This window comes from Suricata suricatta, chromosome 10 (assembly GCF_006229205.1).
Source record: "Suricata suricatta isolate VVHF042 chromosome 10, meerkat_22Aug2017_6uvM2_HiC, whole genome shotgun sequence".
NCBI classification, from domain to species: Eukaryota; Metazoa; Chordata; class Mammalia; order Carnivora; family Herpestidae; genus Suricata; species Suricata suricatta.
In genome coordinates this window covers 58,520,571-58,537,699 of record NC_043709.1, presented here as the reverse complement: position 1 = coordinate 58,537,699, position 17,129 = coordinate 58,520,571, and the positions used below count along the sequence as shown (strand labels likewise).

At 33.7% G+C, this 17,129-nt stretch overlaps 3 protein-coding genes across 3 annotated transcripts in view; 2 read left to right on the top strand and 1 right to left on the bottom strand.

Annotated features, from left to right (window-relative positions):
- Positions 1-1,159: 1,159 nt before the first annotated feature.
- LOC115304578 (olfactory receptor 6C74-like) lies at positions 1,160-2,095 on the bottom strand. The gene has a single exon (XM_029954792.1). The coding sequence runs from the start codon at positions 2,093-2,095 to the stop codon at positions 1,160-1,162; it is 936 nt and encodes a 311-aa protein (XP_029810652.1).
- Positions 2,096-8,769: 6,674 nt separating this feature from the next.
- LOC115304546 (olfactory receptor 6C74) lies at positions 8,770-9,705 on the top strand. The gene has a single exon (XM_029954768.1). The coding sequence runs from the start codon at positions 8,770-8,772 to the stop codon at positions 9,703-9,705; it is 936 nt and encodes a 311-aa protein (XP_029810628.1).
- A 6,911-nt stretch (positions 9,706-16,616) lies between these two features.
- The window catches only part of LOC115304548 (olfactory receptor 6C74-like), a 1,198-nt gene continuing 685 nt past the window's right edge, over positions 16,617-17,129 (top strand). The window contains exon 1 of the mRNA XM_029954769.1: positions 16,617-17,097. Coding sequence (XP_029810629.1) covers positions 16,617-17,097 — 481 coding nt within the window. The remainder of the gene's footprint in view (positions 17,098-17,129) is intronic.

The following is a 17,129-nucleotide window of genomic DNA, read 5'->3' as shown; positions in this document are numbered from 1 at the left end:
GAAGGACAAGGCACTACAGTAAACTACCACACCAGCCAATGTAACCCATGTAACCAGCCTGAGGGTCTCCTATTGCACCTCTACACCCATCCCCAGAACTGAAGCCATCATCCCTTTGGTATACACGTAAACCACGCTGTGCCATAAACTGATTGCAGAGTGCTGGTACCACAGACATAGCCTCTGGAATGAAACAGAAATGAATTTGAACTCTATCTTTCTTACTAGACATGTGGCCAGGAGTAACTTACTGTACCTCCTTGAAGTTCATTTTATTTACAAGACAAAATCAGAATAATTTATGCTACAAGTGTTGTTTTTTTAATTTGGATAGTATATTTACACTTATTTTATACTTTCAAATTAGCCTTAAAAACATCTGAAAATAAAATAACTGGTTATTTTTACATTATAGATGTAGATTCTAAGGAAAACAGTTATAACATAAATAAGGAAGAGCTGTTAAAGTATCACATGTGATCTCTCTTGGCAGCATTTTATTCTTAATGAAAGTTACCCAGATTTAGTACACTCATATGAGTCAATATTTATTTTCTTATTTACTTATGTAGAATAAAATATAGTAGAAAACAACTATATCATATTTTTATTACATTAGCCTAGTGGGTTTTCTTTTCAATGCTCAGATTGACATTTTAATCTCAACTTTCAATTTAAAAATATATTTATTTTAAAACAGTAGAGAATGTGTATCAAGACATAAAAAGTCAAACAAAGGAGGAATCTCAAAAACGACACATCATTTAATAGTTTTGAACCGATCAAGATTTTACAGAAAATCAAATATAAGAACAAAATATACTGCACAAACATGGAAATAATGAGGTCTCCATGACCTCATGCATAAAGTTGATTAAATCTTTCATATATTTGCTACAATTAAATGGAAGAAGAGGAGAGGAAAAGGTCAAATTTGAGAATGCTTATACTGAAACAGAAAAATAAAGTTTCAGTATCTTGAAGTAGGCATTATTAAGAAGAAAGAAGCCAATGTAAATATCATGATACTTCAGAAAGAAGTGAAAGAACAAGCATAATTATATTTTGGATGAGGCTATAGTGACGTTGGGACCCAATGTAAACACTTCCTTTGCAATTCGTCTTATAAATCTGCTTGCTTATAAGTCTCATAATGATTCTACTTGGATAAAGACAGAGTTCTTTGTAGCAAGTTCTTAAACGCTTGCTTCACCTGCTGGTTCCTTAGAGTGTAAATAAAGGGATTCAGAAGTGGTGCGACCGAGGTATTGAGAACTGCCACTGCCTTCGTTAAGGATATCCTCTGTTTGGCGGAGGGTTTTATGTACATGAAGATGCAGCTGCCATAGGAGAGGGAGATGACAATCATGTGAGAAGAACACGTGGAGAAAGCCTTTTTTCTCTGGATGGCAGAAGGGATTTTTAAAATTGTCCGGGCAATATAGGTGTATGACACAATCACTAATGACAAGGTGACCAGCAGAGTCACCAAAGCTAAGATGAAACTCATCATTTCCAGCCCATGTGTATCCGTGCAGGAGATCTGCAGGAGGGGAGCAGTGTCGCAGTAGAAATGATCAATGATATTGGAGTCACAGAAGTCAAGGCTTAAGCCTAAAATGAGTCCTGGAAAAATGATGAGGAAACCAGCGATCCAAGAGCTGAGGACCAGCAGAATACAGATTTTGCTGCTCATGATGGTTGTATAATGCAGGGGCTTACAGATGGCGACGTATCGATCATAAGACATGACAGCCAGGAGATAAAATTCAGATGCCCCAAGAAGGAAGGCAAAAAATAACTGAGCTGCACAACAGTTATAGGTAATGGTTTTGTCTCCAGTTGCCATGCTTACAAGCAATTTGGGGATACAGACAGTGGTATAAGAAATTTCTAAGAAGGAAAAATTTCGAAGAAAGAAATACATAGGGGTCTTGAGATGAGAATCCAGCAAAGTGAGGGTAATGATAATTAAGTTGCCTGAGATGCTTAGCAAGTAGGTGAGAAGCAGGAAGATGAACAGTACAATCTTCACTTTTGGGTCCTGGGTTAATCCCGCTAAGATAAATACTGTCACGGTAGTATGGTTTTTCATCATTACCTCCTGTTATTCTTCTGTTCTGGTAAAAATATCAAGAAAAAATATGTAAAGTTACCAATTGTAAAATATTCAGATAACAATGTCAAAATATTAATATTTGCTATTGATTATATATACTAATGGGACATTGTTTGAAATGCTTAATGTAAGATCAACTCTACTAAAAGCTCTTACTTAGCTTTTGAGGAAAGTTAATTATTTTCTACAAACTTGATGAAATAAAAACTATCTTATAAATTATCTCTATATTTTGAGTTAGGTATGTTTATGGCAATGAGATGAAGAAATGGACATGTATGTGAAAACAATTCTTTCCTCTTTTCTCAATATGTAAGCACTACTTATACTCACCTGATGTTTATGTAAATTTCATTGCCTCAAAGAACTGACTGTGAGTGCAAAAGAAAAGCAAGATTATAGATATATAAGTACTTATGGATGAAAACAGAAATCCAGCTTCAGGTTTAAGATAATGCAGAAAGTAAGTCATTAGGACAACCAGAGCTCTTCAGTGGTTTGGCCTTTGCCACCTCTACTCAGATAATCAACACTCTATCTTTGTCCTATCTGATTTTTATTTCTATAAGTCAGTGTAGTCTGTTTTGTCTTTATTCAAACTCTCCATTTTACCATATCCTACGCCAATCATTAAATTTATCTGATTGCATAGTAAACCTGACTTGAACAGAATTAAACAGATTGTGTTTCATCTTGTTATAGTTCTGAAAACAGGAAGAGAATCACAAATTGAAAGGCAAATTAAAGTGAATAAGAGTTCAGAAATAAGGATAATGAAAAAGGGAAGAAAGAAGAAAAGAGGTAAGACAGTAAGGGAAGAACATAAATATAAATATTTACCATTAAGATTGGATTTTTTTTCCAGATGAGACAATGACTTGTATTTAGCTCTTGGCTTCTTACCTGATGTATAGAATGAGTTACAGCCAAGTTCTAATTTACCTCTACCTAAGAAAAGACCTAGGAGAAACTGTAGTCAATTTTACTCAAATGATCAGTCACTTGGCAAGTGTTTAGGCACTTGCAGTAATACTGACTACATCCAAATTATATGGTAATCAAGAGCTTAGCCAATTCAAATGGAGTTGATTATGTGGTTGAAAATTATATAAGGTCTCATTAACCTAAATGTCATGAAAACTCCTAGGTATAAACATTTCATCCCTTGAGGACAAGTTTCTTGTTTGATGACTTCATTGATGCCTTTTTAAGGACTTCTCAATATAAAACATTTATTAAACAATTTAATAGATCCATGGAGAATGCATTGTTATACACTGAGGAGTCAAAGAAGTATAAATGAGTGTCCCTATCTATTGTGATTTACCAACATACTGAGGAGACAGAATTTCTGCATGGATATAGCAATGTATAATGTGCCATAAATTTAAAGGTAAATATGACTGCTTAGGGCAGCCAAGGGAGATTTATAAAAAAATATGTTAAAAAAAAGATGGATCCAAAGCTAAGCCTTCAAGACATATTAGGAATTTTAAGTAAGATAAAAAGTGTGGAAACTATACATAAAAATAAAAACTCATGAATTAATGAAAATTCATCAGAGAGAATATGATAACAGTTTATCCAGGGAATATTTAAGGATCTAGAGGTTCTAGCTATTAGTGACAAAGTATAATAACATCCTCCTAGTGCTTACATGCATTCTCCCAAACCTGAGGGACAATTCCCGAGGAAATTAACCATATTATAATGGCTACAGTTATTTGAGTCAAAAGCAGACCATTATCCCCACAAGTAAGAATGTTATCAAATCAGACCTAGTTTTTCTCTTACTACTCAACTTCCTAGACATACAGTGGAACAGTATATTATAATATGTTTAGCAAGCCTATTACTTTTATGTTTACATTAAAAAATGCAAGAGAATTTTCCCTCCTTTCAAAATCATGAACAATTGCTTTATTCAAAAATGGTGTCATTTCAGTTCAAAACATTTGGGATGCAGCAAAGGCAGTTCTTAGAGGGAAGTATATAGCAATACGGACTTAACTCAAGAATCAAGAAAAGTCTCAAATACACAACTTAACCTTACACCTAAAGAAGCTAGAAAAAGAACAGAAAATAAAGCCTAAATCCAACAGAAGGGAAATAATGAAGATTAGAGAAAAAAATAAGTGATATAGAGACAAACAAATAACAGTAACAAAAAAAGCAGAATAGATCAACAAAACTAAGAGCTGATTCTTTGAAAAAATTAATAAAATTAATAAACTCCTAGCCAAGCTTATCAAAAAGGATTCTTGTTGGCAACTTATCTACAATGTAATTAGGTTTTAGGACATAATTTTAGCAAAGAAGTAGCATAACCAGAGAAAACATATTTTTATCTTCTCTACAGAAAATAGATTGGATAAGGAAAGGAAGCAAAGATCTTAGAGGTTTATTAGAGGCGACTATTTAGACCAAGTGGAAGGCAATGTTAGACTCGATTAGGATTTTAGCAACTGTAGCAGACACTATGTTTAATCAGAAAACGTTTCCTACTGGACATACATCAAGATTAGACACCTAGACATTTTGCATCTTGGTGTGTCTATATAACTTGGTTCTTCTCAATGGAAAATAAATGGAAATCACAAAAATTTCCTCCAAGCTTAGTAATAAAAACCTCCTCTGTGATTATTTACCGGACTGTCTTCCTCTGTCTACTGCAGATATATGTTGAAGAGGGAAGAGCCTTAAAAGTCCATCCCTGAATGGTGGCATCGAATAGAGTATCCACATCCCACCCTACAACCATAATCTCTGTCATCTGTGGTGCATATTTCACTTTAAATTTCCGGGAAATAACTTTTCATTGTGATAAATCTGGCAAAAAAAATGATCTGGTTCATTAAAAGAAAGGATAGTGGCTAAGCCATGAGAGGGATAATGACCAGAAAAAGAATAAAAGTGAGGATTTTGTCACATTCTCGGTAACATTCTAGAATGTAACATTCTACTTCTTTATCTGAGTACCACCTATGTGAGTATGTTAATTTTGTGAAAAGTGACCAAGCTAGACAGTATAATAATGGCATATTCTGTACATACATTTTTACTTCATTGAAATATCTTTAAATATCTAATATGCAATATTGTGATGATTGTAAAGTTTATCTGTTATAATAGAAAATATTGGTTTAAGTGCTTAACAGTAAAAATAAAGAAAGGTAAAATGAATTGAAATAAAATTTTATGTAGAATCAACCAAATTTCCTGCAGATTAGATGAAGGCACTTAGCTAGCAGGTGCAAATATTAGATTCTTATTTTCTGTCTTGAGAAACTCATTTCCTTTCAATCTGGATTTCTATGATTTTGATCCTCCCAGGATAAGATCATACATTTAACATTTCTTTTGTCAATGATGACATGTCTTGCTTTCAAATCCTAAAACTCATTAAGTCTCTAAAGCTGTCACTCAAGAGGATAGTCTTGAGAGGTTTAATTTAGGTAAGAATAAGCCCCTATTGAACCAGGATTCAAGTTTTTAGCAATAATTCCCTTAAAGTCTTTGCACAATATGGATTGGGGAGTTTCATTTTCCTTGTTTAGAATGTGTATTTGTCATGGATATGTAAGCTACAAGTTCCTAAAACTCCTTATGGCTTACAACATATAGCTGCCTCAAAACGATTTTGTCTTCTCTTTAAACTTGAGTTTATGGGTCATAGAGTTTCCTCCACTTCATAAATTGCTCACTTATCTTTAATGTATTTTTACAATGGTCTCCAGGGAAATGTTTTCATCTTTCGAAAAATTGTTTCATCAGTAAATCCTCTTGAGAACAATGGCAGAGTCCGCTATCTTAAAATCTACAGAAGAAGCAACAGTCCTTCTCATGTAGGCCAGACACATTCCAAAGGAAACAATGAGACTGAAACCTTCCCTTTTTACCACTCCATTTTAAATATCTTATGAAAATGTATTTATTTTATATGTAATGCAAAAAAGTGCCCCAAATTTAATATAATATAAATTGGAGATCTGGTTCTTTAAAGAAATAATAAGAAGAAATGAAATTAGATAAATTTCTTGTGATCATAAAAATCTTTGAGTTCACATGCCTTGAGTGTGAGATGCTGGGGTCAATTATTTTGGATGAGAAAACAAGATAAAGTATGATAAAGCAATATAAAAATATAATTGATATGCAACTTTCAGAAATTGCCTCTGTTTTGGGACTTAAATCAAAAGAAGACAATTTGGAATGAAATTGCTACTAACAACAATAAGGTTTGGAAAAAACATGTACTTTAGTTATGTTAGTTGCGTGACGCTGGACAAAAAAGTTGATTTATTTGTAAGTCATTGAAATATATGGCATGATGTTAAAACTATTTTTTAAACTTGGTTGAGTTGTCTTAATAATAAATCTTTGAACCTTCATTTTGTAGGAATCAAGCTTTAAACAGATACACTTCATAAGCTTCAACAGAATCTCAGAAATGAATTTTATTAAATAAATGGTTGTTCTCAGATAATTATAATTACATGTGCCTTTCATATGCAAAGTCAATGTGAATATCATAAAATACGACACTAGAAAAAGGAATTTGCCTTGAACTTGAGAAACTTCCTCTTATTGAATTCAATAGAATTTAAACATTTCGTGAATTATCCAGTTTTCATATCCCAAAGGAATCTCTTCTCTCATACCTAAAAATTACCAAAGTAGGTACAGAAGTCCCTAACACTATAAACGTGATTAGAAATAATGACTATTCTACTGCCATTCAGCAAGTATTTTATATAAAATTAAAGGAAAATGATGATGTCATGTAGTTTACAATAATTTGTTTGGGAGTTGGGGGTTGTAATTTTGTAATTTAAATTTAGCCTGGTGATATGAATGTATGATTCACTTCTGTCTTTATAATTTGGTACCTTATATAATTCATCCTCTGCTAATTGACATTTTCCTATGCTTATGACTTAAATGGCCAGAGTGTAGACATTTTTAGAAAAAATGAAACATTGAGGAGTCTGGGGAAAGACAAAAACAAGTAAGAAAGGAATAAAGTAAAAGAGGAAAAAAGAAAACAAAATCTTAACGTATTGTAATTATTTATAACCATTAGAAGTATTTGTACATTTTTTAACTGACCTGGAATGTATGAAGTGTAAAAAGTTTATTTTTTAAGTGTATTTATTTATTTTGAGAAAGAGAGGAAGTATGGGTCATGGAAGGGTGGAGAAAGAGAGAGAGAGAGAGTCTCAAGCCCATGTGGGGCAACCCACAAACTGTGAGGTCATGACCTGAGCCAGCCAGATGCTAAATAACTGAGCCACCCAGGGGCTCCGAAGTGTAAAAAGTTTAAAATGCAATGTAACATATGACATTATACTCTTCTTAAGAAATATGGTCATGCTGTAGAAAAATTTGGTGATAGTTTTATGATGATAAACATGAGGATGTAGCCATAGTCTGGAAAAATATGGAAAATTTAAAAAAATGAAAAGGTAACATAATTCTATGTAATTTTTTAAGTTCACTTGTTTATTTTGAGAAGACAGAGACAGCACAAGTGGAGGAGGGAGAGAGAGAGAGGGAGACACAGAATCCCAAGCAAGCTCCACAAGATCAGTATAGAGCCTGATGCGGGGCTCACACCTACAAAACGGTGAGATCATGACCTGATCCCAAACCAAGAATGGACACTTTAACTGACTGAGCCACACAAGAGCCCCAACATAATTCCATATTTTAATGTACTAAGCATAAAACAAGAGAATGAGAGAGGGGAGACATGAGTAAGAAAGAAGTGAAGAGGCTACCATGGCAACAGGGGAAGCCATGCAGAGCAATGACACTAAAACAAATTACTAGGCATGAGTAGACAAAAAAAAATTTATGGATTGTTTCCTGAACCCTCCTCTGTTATTACAAAAGCTAAATAAGGCATGCTACATAAATAATACAATCATTATGCTTGAGGATATACTTCCTGTCTGCTTGAGTTCATAGCACACAAAGGAGAATAAACAGGGCAGGTGAGATGAAAGTAAATCCAAAGGAAAAATGAGAAAGCAGACCTAAAGTGGTCATGGGAATTTCAAACTTGAAGAGATTGCAAATGTTTGGTGAAAGTACTGAATCCTCGCTGTAATGAGCCTCAGATGTTTAAACCAAGTTTATGTTTTTTAAAGGCCAGGAGTCCTCAGCTGATATCTAACTTACAGAATACTATCATAACAAGTAATAAATAGAGAAAGAGACATGTTTAGCAAAGAAGAATGAGTCACTTGATGGTGTAACTAATTTAATGTAAACTAAGTAGATTGGAAAAAATTGCAACTACAGAAGATGCAAGTTAAAATATGACAGTTTTTCTGTTTCTTTCTTTGTTTATTTTTTCATATTTCTTTGTAAATGCTATATATTATCTTTTTGGAATGCCTAATTTATGACACTAGAAGAGAAACCCAGAGAGTTGCTCTGAGTTAGTGAAGTTTTGAGTACAAATTATATGAGTGAATTTTTAGAGGCTGTTACTGCTGACTAGCAGAATATCGATGAAGGTTGGGTCTCGGTAGCCACATGTGTATGATCTCAAGATAATAGGTGTCTCGTACAGCCTTATCCTCTTTAATTCTCATTTTTTCTTATTCCTTATTTTCTTATTATTTTATTGGTAGAAGTCCGTCATGAGAAACCACACCACAGTAACAACCTTCATTCTTCTTGGACTGACCGAAAACCCACAATTACAAGTGATTATTTTTCTTCTCCTTTTTTTCACCTACATGTTGAGCGTCACTGGGAATCTAACCATAATCACCCTCACCCTTCTGGATTCTCATCTGAAGACACCCATGTATTTCTTCCTCAGGACTTTCTCATTTTTAGAAGTCTCATTCACAACTGTGTGTATCCCCAAATTTCTTGTCAGTTTGGCAACAGGTGACAAGACCATTTCTTACAACAGCTGTGCAACACAGCTGTTTTTTACTACTGTCTTGGGTGCAATTGAATTTTTTCTTCTGGCTGCCATGTCTTATGACCGCTATGTAGCCATCTGCAAACCCTTGCATTACACCACCATCATGAGTAACAGAGTCTGCAACGTGTTGGTCTTTGCTTCATGGGTGGCCGGTTTTGTAGTCATTGTCCCACCACTCCTTGTGGGTCTCCAGCTAGACTTCTGTGCGGCCAACACTGTAGACCATTTCTTCTGTGATTTTTCTCCTATATTACAGCTCTCTTGCACAGACACAGCTGTGATAGAGTTAATGGCATTTCTCTCAGCCATTTTGACACTCCTGGTGACACTGGTATTAGTGATTCTCTCCTATGCAAACATCATCAGGACTATTCTGAAGATACCTTCTCAACAGAGGAAGAAAGCCTTTTCTACATGTTCTTCTCACATGGTGGTTGTTTCCATTTCTTATGGCAGCTGCATCTTCATGTATGTGAAGCCCTCCACAAAGGAGAGAGTGTCTTTAAATAAAGGGATAGCCTTGCTCAGTACTTCTGTTGCCCCCATGTTGAATCCCTTCATTTATACTCTGAGGAACAAACAAGTGCATGATGCTTTTAAGCACATGCTCAACAAGATCGAGATTTTCTCAGTTAAGTGAACCATTTTAGTGGTGTTACTGAGGTTATGAGTAAAATAAAGCAGGAAAGGGGGAGTGTTTCACAGAACTCTTCAATGTTTGTTTCAAAATACAAACATATTTTTTTGACATAATATTCATAGTGGTCTGCCTAACCTAAACTCCAAAGCCTAATTCTTTCCATTATCTGTCCTTTATTTGGGCCAACATTATTTGCCTTTCTATTTGGTCCTTTAATCTACTCCTTTTATTTTGTTTTATTCATTTTTTAAAATTTCCTTTTACATTTATTTATTTATTTATTTATTTATTTATTGTGAGATAGATATACAGTGTGAATGAGGGAGGGGCAGAGAGAGAAGGGCACACAGAATCCGAAGCAGCCTCCAGGCTCTAGGCAAGCAAGCACAGAGGCCAACATGAAGCTCAAACCCACAAACCAATGGATCATAACCTGAGCTGAAGTTGGATGCTCAACCAACTGAGCCACCCCAGTGCCCCTATCTATTTCCTTTAAAATTCGCTCAGAGGGAGACAAAATTAGACTTTAAGAGTTCCATGTTCCTTTCTGCTGTTCTAGAATTCAGAGAGTCAGTTTTATATATATTCTATATAGAGTTAATGTACCACCAATAGATTTTTAAAACTTAGCTGAGAAGCACATATTTCTAGAAACCCACAAATTATCACTGACTCAAGGCAAAATAAAAAAATGGGAATCAACCTATAACTATTAAATAGACTGAATCACTAATAATATGTCCTTAAATAATGTGGATTTTGTTTGTTTTTGTAAACAGAGGTCATGGCAATCATTTCAAACAGTCAATTTATAAATTTCTTTTGCTTATTATTATTAGTACTCTTTCTTATACACTCTGTCAGTAAAAAATAAAACACAAAAACACTTGAATTTCAGAGTATATGTATATTTATTAGTTTATAAATTATACAATTATTACAGTATAGAATATTTAATCATTTCAATAAAAAAATAGAAATTAAGCAAGGAAATTAAGCTAAAGAATTAATATATTTTATAATATAACTTTATGATTATATTAATTTTAATATTAATGGGACCACTATTAGACTCAATTTGATGAAACACATATTATTACATTTGCAAATATCAGTTTACTTATGTGATAAACTATTGAAAGTCTTATTCCAAGCCTATTTGATCTTGGTACTTAGCTAGAAGGACCATCATAGTTCAAAACTGATGACTTACAGTGCATGCTGATCACATCAAAACAAGTGAAAATCAAAACAAGATAAAAACAGAGAGGAAGAAAAACCGTAAGGGACTCTTAAGTACAGGGAATAAATGGAGGTTGCTAAAGGGGTGTTGGGTGGGGGGTGGGCTAAGTGGGTGATGGGCATTAAGGAGGGCACTTGTTGGGATGAGCACTGGCTGTTACATGCAAGTGATGAATCACTAAATTCTACTCCTGAAACCATTATTACACTATATGTAGACTAACTTGGATTTAAGTAAAAAATTTTTAGAAAGAAAAAAAATCAAATTGAAAAAAAGTGAAAATCACAATAATTATTCTTCTATTTGAATTTGTTTTTGATATTGAGTTACTACATTTCTGTATCCTCTAATGTTAATCTGCTGCCTAAACTTTTATTTTTATACTAATATTTTTTAAAGTGCACAGAAAGTCTTTATTTAGAATATTTTAATAGAGGTTAAAATAAGGCTAAGTTTTCCAATGGGTGAATGAGCATTTTCTTAATTAATGAGCTTATATACTCTTCAGTAACAAAAATGCCATGGCAAAAATTTCAAGCAGTAAATTTCTAAATTTCTTTAGCTTCTTGCACAGTTTTTGAAAACTGCGTACTTTTTCATGATTAAAATACCATGTATTTTGGAACAGAATGGTAGGGAAATATCTTCATGCAAGCATATCATTTATGGTTATTTATTGGGTATTGATGGGTATTTGAAAAGAGAAAATTGAAATATGTCTATTAGTAAAATAAAATTGTATATTTTTCTTAATGTGTATTTAAAAATACTTTGCCTGAGAAGTTCTGATTTTCTGATTCCATTTTTTAAAAAGTTATCTTAACATTACAAACTTGCTTCTTTCTCTTATTAACCCCAATCCCTCACCTCCCCTTCCTTACTCCTCTGACCTTCTGAATGTAAAAACTATTCTTAGATGAAAGTCTATACAAAAACAGCTTGTGGGCTATATTTTGTCCTCCAAATTGTGGTTTGCTTGCCCAAGTTCAAAATTATGAGGAAAGGCCAGAGATGGCTCTAAAGGCAGGAGGAAGGTCTATCTTATCTGGTTAATTATTTCAAGGTAATGCAAACTACCTGTTATGCCCTACTAGTCCATAAAATTCAGTAACTCAGTATTTAGTGCAAGATTGTTTTAATTTAAGCCAATAAGTGGGCCATAACTTAAAATTCAGTTGCAATTGACATTACCATCTAATTCAGTCTATGAATTTATGTCACCCTCTGAAATTTGTCTGTGGTAGGACAGGTAAACATTTGAGTTAAATGGGTATATGGAGTAGATCACCATTCCTGCATCATTTTTTAAAGTATTAGATGGTAACACCAAGGACTGCAGCTTTGCCAAAGAAAGATGCTTTAGATTTCCTGTTTGTTAATGGGGAAGAACTCCATGGTCTCTACTTGGCCCTGAGTATATATATTTGAACAATATATTCAGGATGATTTTTCACAGAGTCAGAACCCATGAAGGAAATCATCCGTGAGGGAAAGCCATGCATTGATATTAATATCTAAATCTCCCTCCAGTTCTCCTGAATGAATATATATTCCTTTGCTGGGAAAACTGTCCCCTGAATGGGGTCAAACCTGGAACTTTCAGGGATTATATAACCTCATCTCTGAGACAATCTTAATTTAATGATGATAGAATGTCAGGATATTTACTTATAAGAGTGGAAGATAATAGGGTTTAGGAATGGGGGTGAATTTGGTGGAAGGAAATTCTGAAACATTTCTACATGCTGTGATAGCTTTTGTTCTGCACTCTGTTTTCAAGAATGGTTTATAATAGATTTGGCCAATTTTTCCCCTTAGCAGTATATTAAAGATGCTGTCTTCTAGTAGGGCAAAATTAAGCAGCTTTTCTCTTCACAAGACTGAGAATTTAGTAACCTGAGTTCCTCAGTTTTAGACATAGATGCATTGTGTAAATAACAATGTCCATTGGGACCCTTCCCTGAACAGAATTTAGGAGTCAGGAGAACTGAGGAGAACATGAAGCTCCTCTTCCAGCTAGCTAATGCGTAATAAAGTTTTCTGTGGCTGGCCTGGTAGGCTTGCCTCCCCGCCGGTATCTATGAAATGATGGTTGGCCAACCTGTTAGACTCTAGGTAAAAGTTCAGACCCTTCTCTGGTTTTGATTAATACCATAGATTTGGTAGAGTGTAAGAAGACAAATATCACAGCATGGCATTCTTCCATGAAGTCACTGTGTTTCTAAGTTGATAGGATCAACAATGGCGTCAGGAACCTGGGTGTGCTGTCTCTTGTTGAATGGCCAGTGTATTCCTTTTGTGATTGCTCATACTTATGGTTCCAGATGGTTTGCCATCCCATCTGCATCACAGCAGTGCGAGGGAGTAGCAGAGAGGAAGAGGAGGGCAAAGCCCTTTTATCAAAGAACAATCAAAGGAAATTGCACAACATCGCCATTTATGTCCTTTGTTCATAATTTGGTCACAGGATCACGACAACAAGTTGCAAGGAAGGCTAGGTATAGACATAGACAAGTATTCCACTAATACAGAGGAAGTGGAGAATGCTTTGGTGTTATGAAATAATCCGTGTTAAGATCTACTAGATCAGATTGTAAAGATGATTTGTAGGAAAGACTGAATTCAGAATAAAAATAAAATGACTACATGGCCATAAAATGTTAGATATTTCAGGCACAATTTTTCTATAACACATTAATAAATTCTCCAACTAATATTGTCACTTGTTATTACCAACTAAAATAGTCTTTTCTTTTATGACTTCTAGTTTCTTTCTGTCTATTTAGGGTTTCAAAACACATCTGTGTGAAAGGACAAACACACATTAGGGAAGTCTGTGCTGAAAGCTTTGGAGACATAGTTAAAATCAGTTTTGAAAAAAGTATATAACTTATTATTTTGAGTATTTAGTGCCTGGGGAGGAGTTGGGTATAATATATAAATTTGTGACCCTTTGAGAATGGTGTTCTTGGATCTCATATCATCTGGGAACTCCTCATAATCTTTAGATATTTTCCTTTAAGGTAAAGAAAGCATAAATACTCAATGAGATTAAGTGCTGATGAATTTCATATGGCACTATGAATAATACTAAGAAAAGCACTCAAAACATAAATAAGTAAATTGTAGTAGTGGCAAAATTTAATATTTTAGTCTAAAAATCTGGAAAGAAAAGCTTTTTAAAGCCATTTAAAATTTGCCATAAATAAATAAGAAAATCAGTCACAGATTGTGGTATAGACGGAGAGTCCTTCAGAGAAGAATGGAATTATCACTGCGGTCTTTTCGGCATGATGATAAAAGGTATAAATGATGATAAAAGAGCTAAATATTGAAACAGAGATACCTTGCCAGAATACATGTTTAGTATCTTCAAAAAATGTGTTTGAGTTGTTAAGTGCTTTTGGCAGATTAATTAGGACTCAAAAGATTGAAAAGAATTGGTATGCCTAAAATTTAAAACCTGTATTTCCATCAGATTTGTCTTAACCCATTTTGTTTTATTTTTACCATTATGGTTTAACATTATTTTTTCTAACCTTCAAATTTTGATTTAAGAGAAATCATGAAAAAAGACAGGATACAATGAAAATTTAGTTTTGAAAAGATGTACCTTTTTAAAATTTCACTAATATTCATAATATTTAACATAAGCTTGACTTCTAATGGTTTTGTAATGTGAGCTTGTTAATTTTTATACAATATGTGTTGGGGATAGTTGGTGTGTACAACTGTTGCAGCTGGACAAAGAAATAATCTGACATTGTAAAACTCTGATTTAAGTGTTTTAGATATGACATTCCTACAGCTGTTGCCTTTGGAGTAATTTTGTAAATAAGAAATATTTATAATTAATCACTTCACAGTTATGTGAATGTAAGAGGAACGTCCAGGAAAAACAACATCCTTTCTTTTGCACCCATATATGTCTACATTATTAACATTATTTTGACAACAGATTTTATTTTTTATCTTAGCCTCCTCCTACAAACACCTCTAGATATAGCTGGAAACAATTTTTATCTGTACTCTATTTTTATTTATGTATATATCTTTGAAATTATAATGTATGTCTTAGAGATTGGAAGTAATTATATTGATATCCTCAAAACAAAAAACGTTGTCTTATCTCTGGCCCATTACTAAACCCTATTCATTTTATGTGTTTGAAATGAAAGTACTAAGGAAAGAAATTTTCCTTAAAATCAATACCTTTATTTAAAAAAAAAGCACAGTAAACTGTCCTATAATCATTGGTAGAAATTGTTATTTTTCAGAGGACAACTTAGAAAAAAAACTCTTTCAAACTTGATGCCCAATTTCTAGCTGTGCAAACCAGAACAATCCAGTTGTTGAGATGCCATAAGTTGAGACAACTATCTATAGTCAATATTTACTTAATTATATTTTAGCCAAACATTTGAATATCCTTAGTAGGGAAATCCATGTCTCCTAAAACTTTATTAGCACTATTCTGTGATTCATTGTTTGAAATTTACCAAATACTATTCATCTCTTTTGTCCCATGCTATCCTCAAATTGTTCATCTTTTCACTCTGTATTTTAGATAAATATTAAAATGGAAAATGTAAAGCATAGAAGCAGATGGAGAGAAATTTCATGGCAAGTATTTTCTTATAATTTTTATTTAGCAAGACAGTAATTTACATATTTTTAATTTTAGTATTATTACTATTTAAATGTTTTAATCTTCTTTTAAATGTTTCTTACTAATTTATTTTTTTAAAATTTTTTCCTTAAGCTCAATAATCTATTTCTAAAAACCTGTTGTACATCTCTAGGTTTCCATAAAGGTTTATCTTTATCTTTCTTCCACCTCATGATTTCCTGAACCCATATTTATATATTTCTTTATGCTTCTATATGCATTACTCTCATCTTAATTTTTTCTCCATTTTTCAGAATCATAACTTATAGAGGAAAACTGCAGTTTCTTATGAGATACACCAGTATTACCAGACTATTTCTGCTGATTTTATTTGAAGGTACGACATGGGAAGAGTGAGGTTGATATCAGGGTTTGATGGGATGGAAATAACCACTAAGGACAGAAAATAATATTATTCATGATATTTCATCTTCACATATTGGAAACTATATCTCATTACCATGAAAGAATCAGGCATTTGAATTTGATTAGTTGAGTAAAATGGTGAGGTTATATAAATTTGCTTATTGATGATGGTGAGGGGTGTGTGTGTGTGCATGTGTGTGTGTGTCCAAGAAAACCATTTTCTGATATACTTTTAATGACAAATATCATTTTAGTTCTGAATGCAAAGCACTTAATTAAATATGAAAGGCATTTTTCTCAACTCTTGCTAAAATCAGGAGAGAAGAAGCATTTGTCCATGCTTTAAAAGTCCTTCTAATTCCTTTTTATACTCCCTCTTATATAAAAATAGTCAACAATTGCTATCATCATATAGGTTATTCTCTGGCAGAAGTGCAAACTAAACAAAATTCTCTGAAATGCAAAATATTGTTTTTCCTGGCATAACCTTCTAAAACATAAATGTTTTTACTTTATCGGAAGTATTGCTTTCCTAATTTTACCTTAGATACTAGTTACCGATACTATTTTCCCCTTAGGATTATCATTTTTTTTCTTTCTTTTCTATTTAGACCTGGAAACGTAGAGAGAGTAATGGGAAATCACACACAAGTGACAGTGTTTATCCTGACAGGTTTGACTGATGATCCCCAACTGAAAGTTGTGCTGTTTGTCTTCCTGCTTCTCACCTACTTGCTAAGCGTCACTGGCAATCTGCTCATCATCACACTCACCCTGCTGGATATCCACCTCAAGACTCCCATGTATTTTTTCCTTCGGAATTTTTCCTTCTTAGAAATTTCCTATACTTCCACATGCATCCCTAAATTGTTGGTTTCTATGGCAACTGGGGACAAAACCATTTCCTATAACTGTTGTGCAGCTCAGTTATTTTTTGTCTTCCTTCTCGGTGCATCTGAATTTTACTTGCTGGCAACCATGTCCTACGACCGCTATGTGGCCATCTGTAAGCCCCTGCATTACATGACCATCATGAACAGTAAGATCTGCATACTACTTGTCTGCTGTTGTTGGCTTGCTGGGTTTTTAGTCATCTTTCCACCTCTCCTCTTAGGCATAAACCTTGACTTCTGTGCCTCCAACATT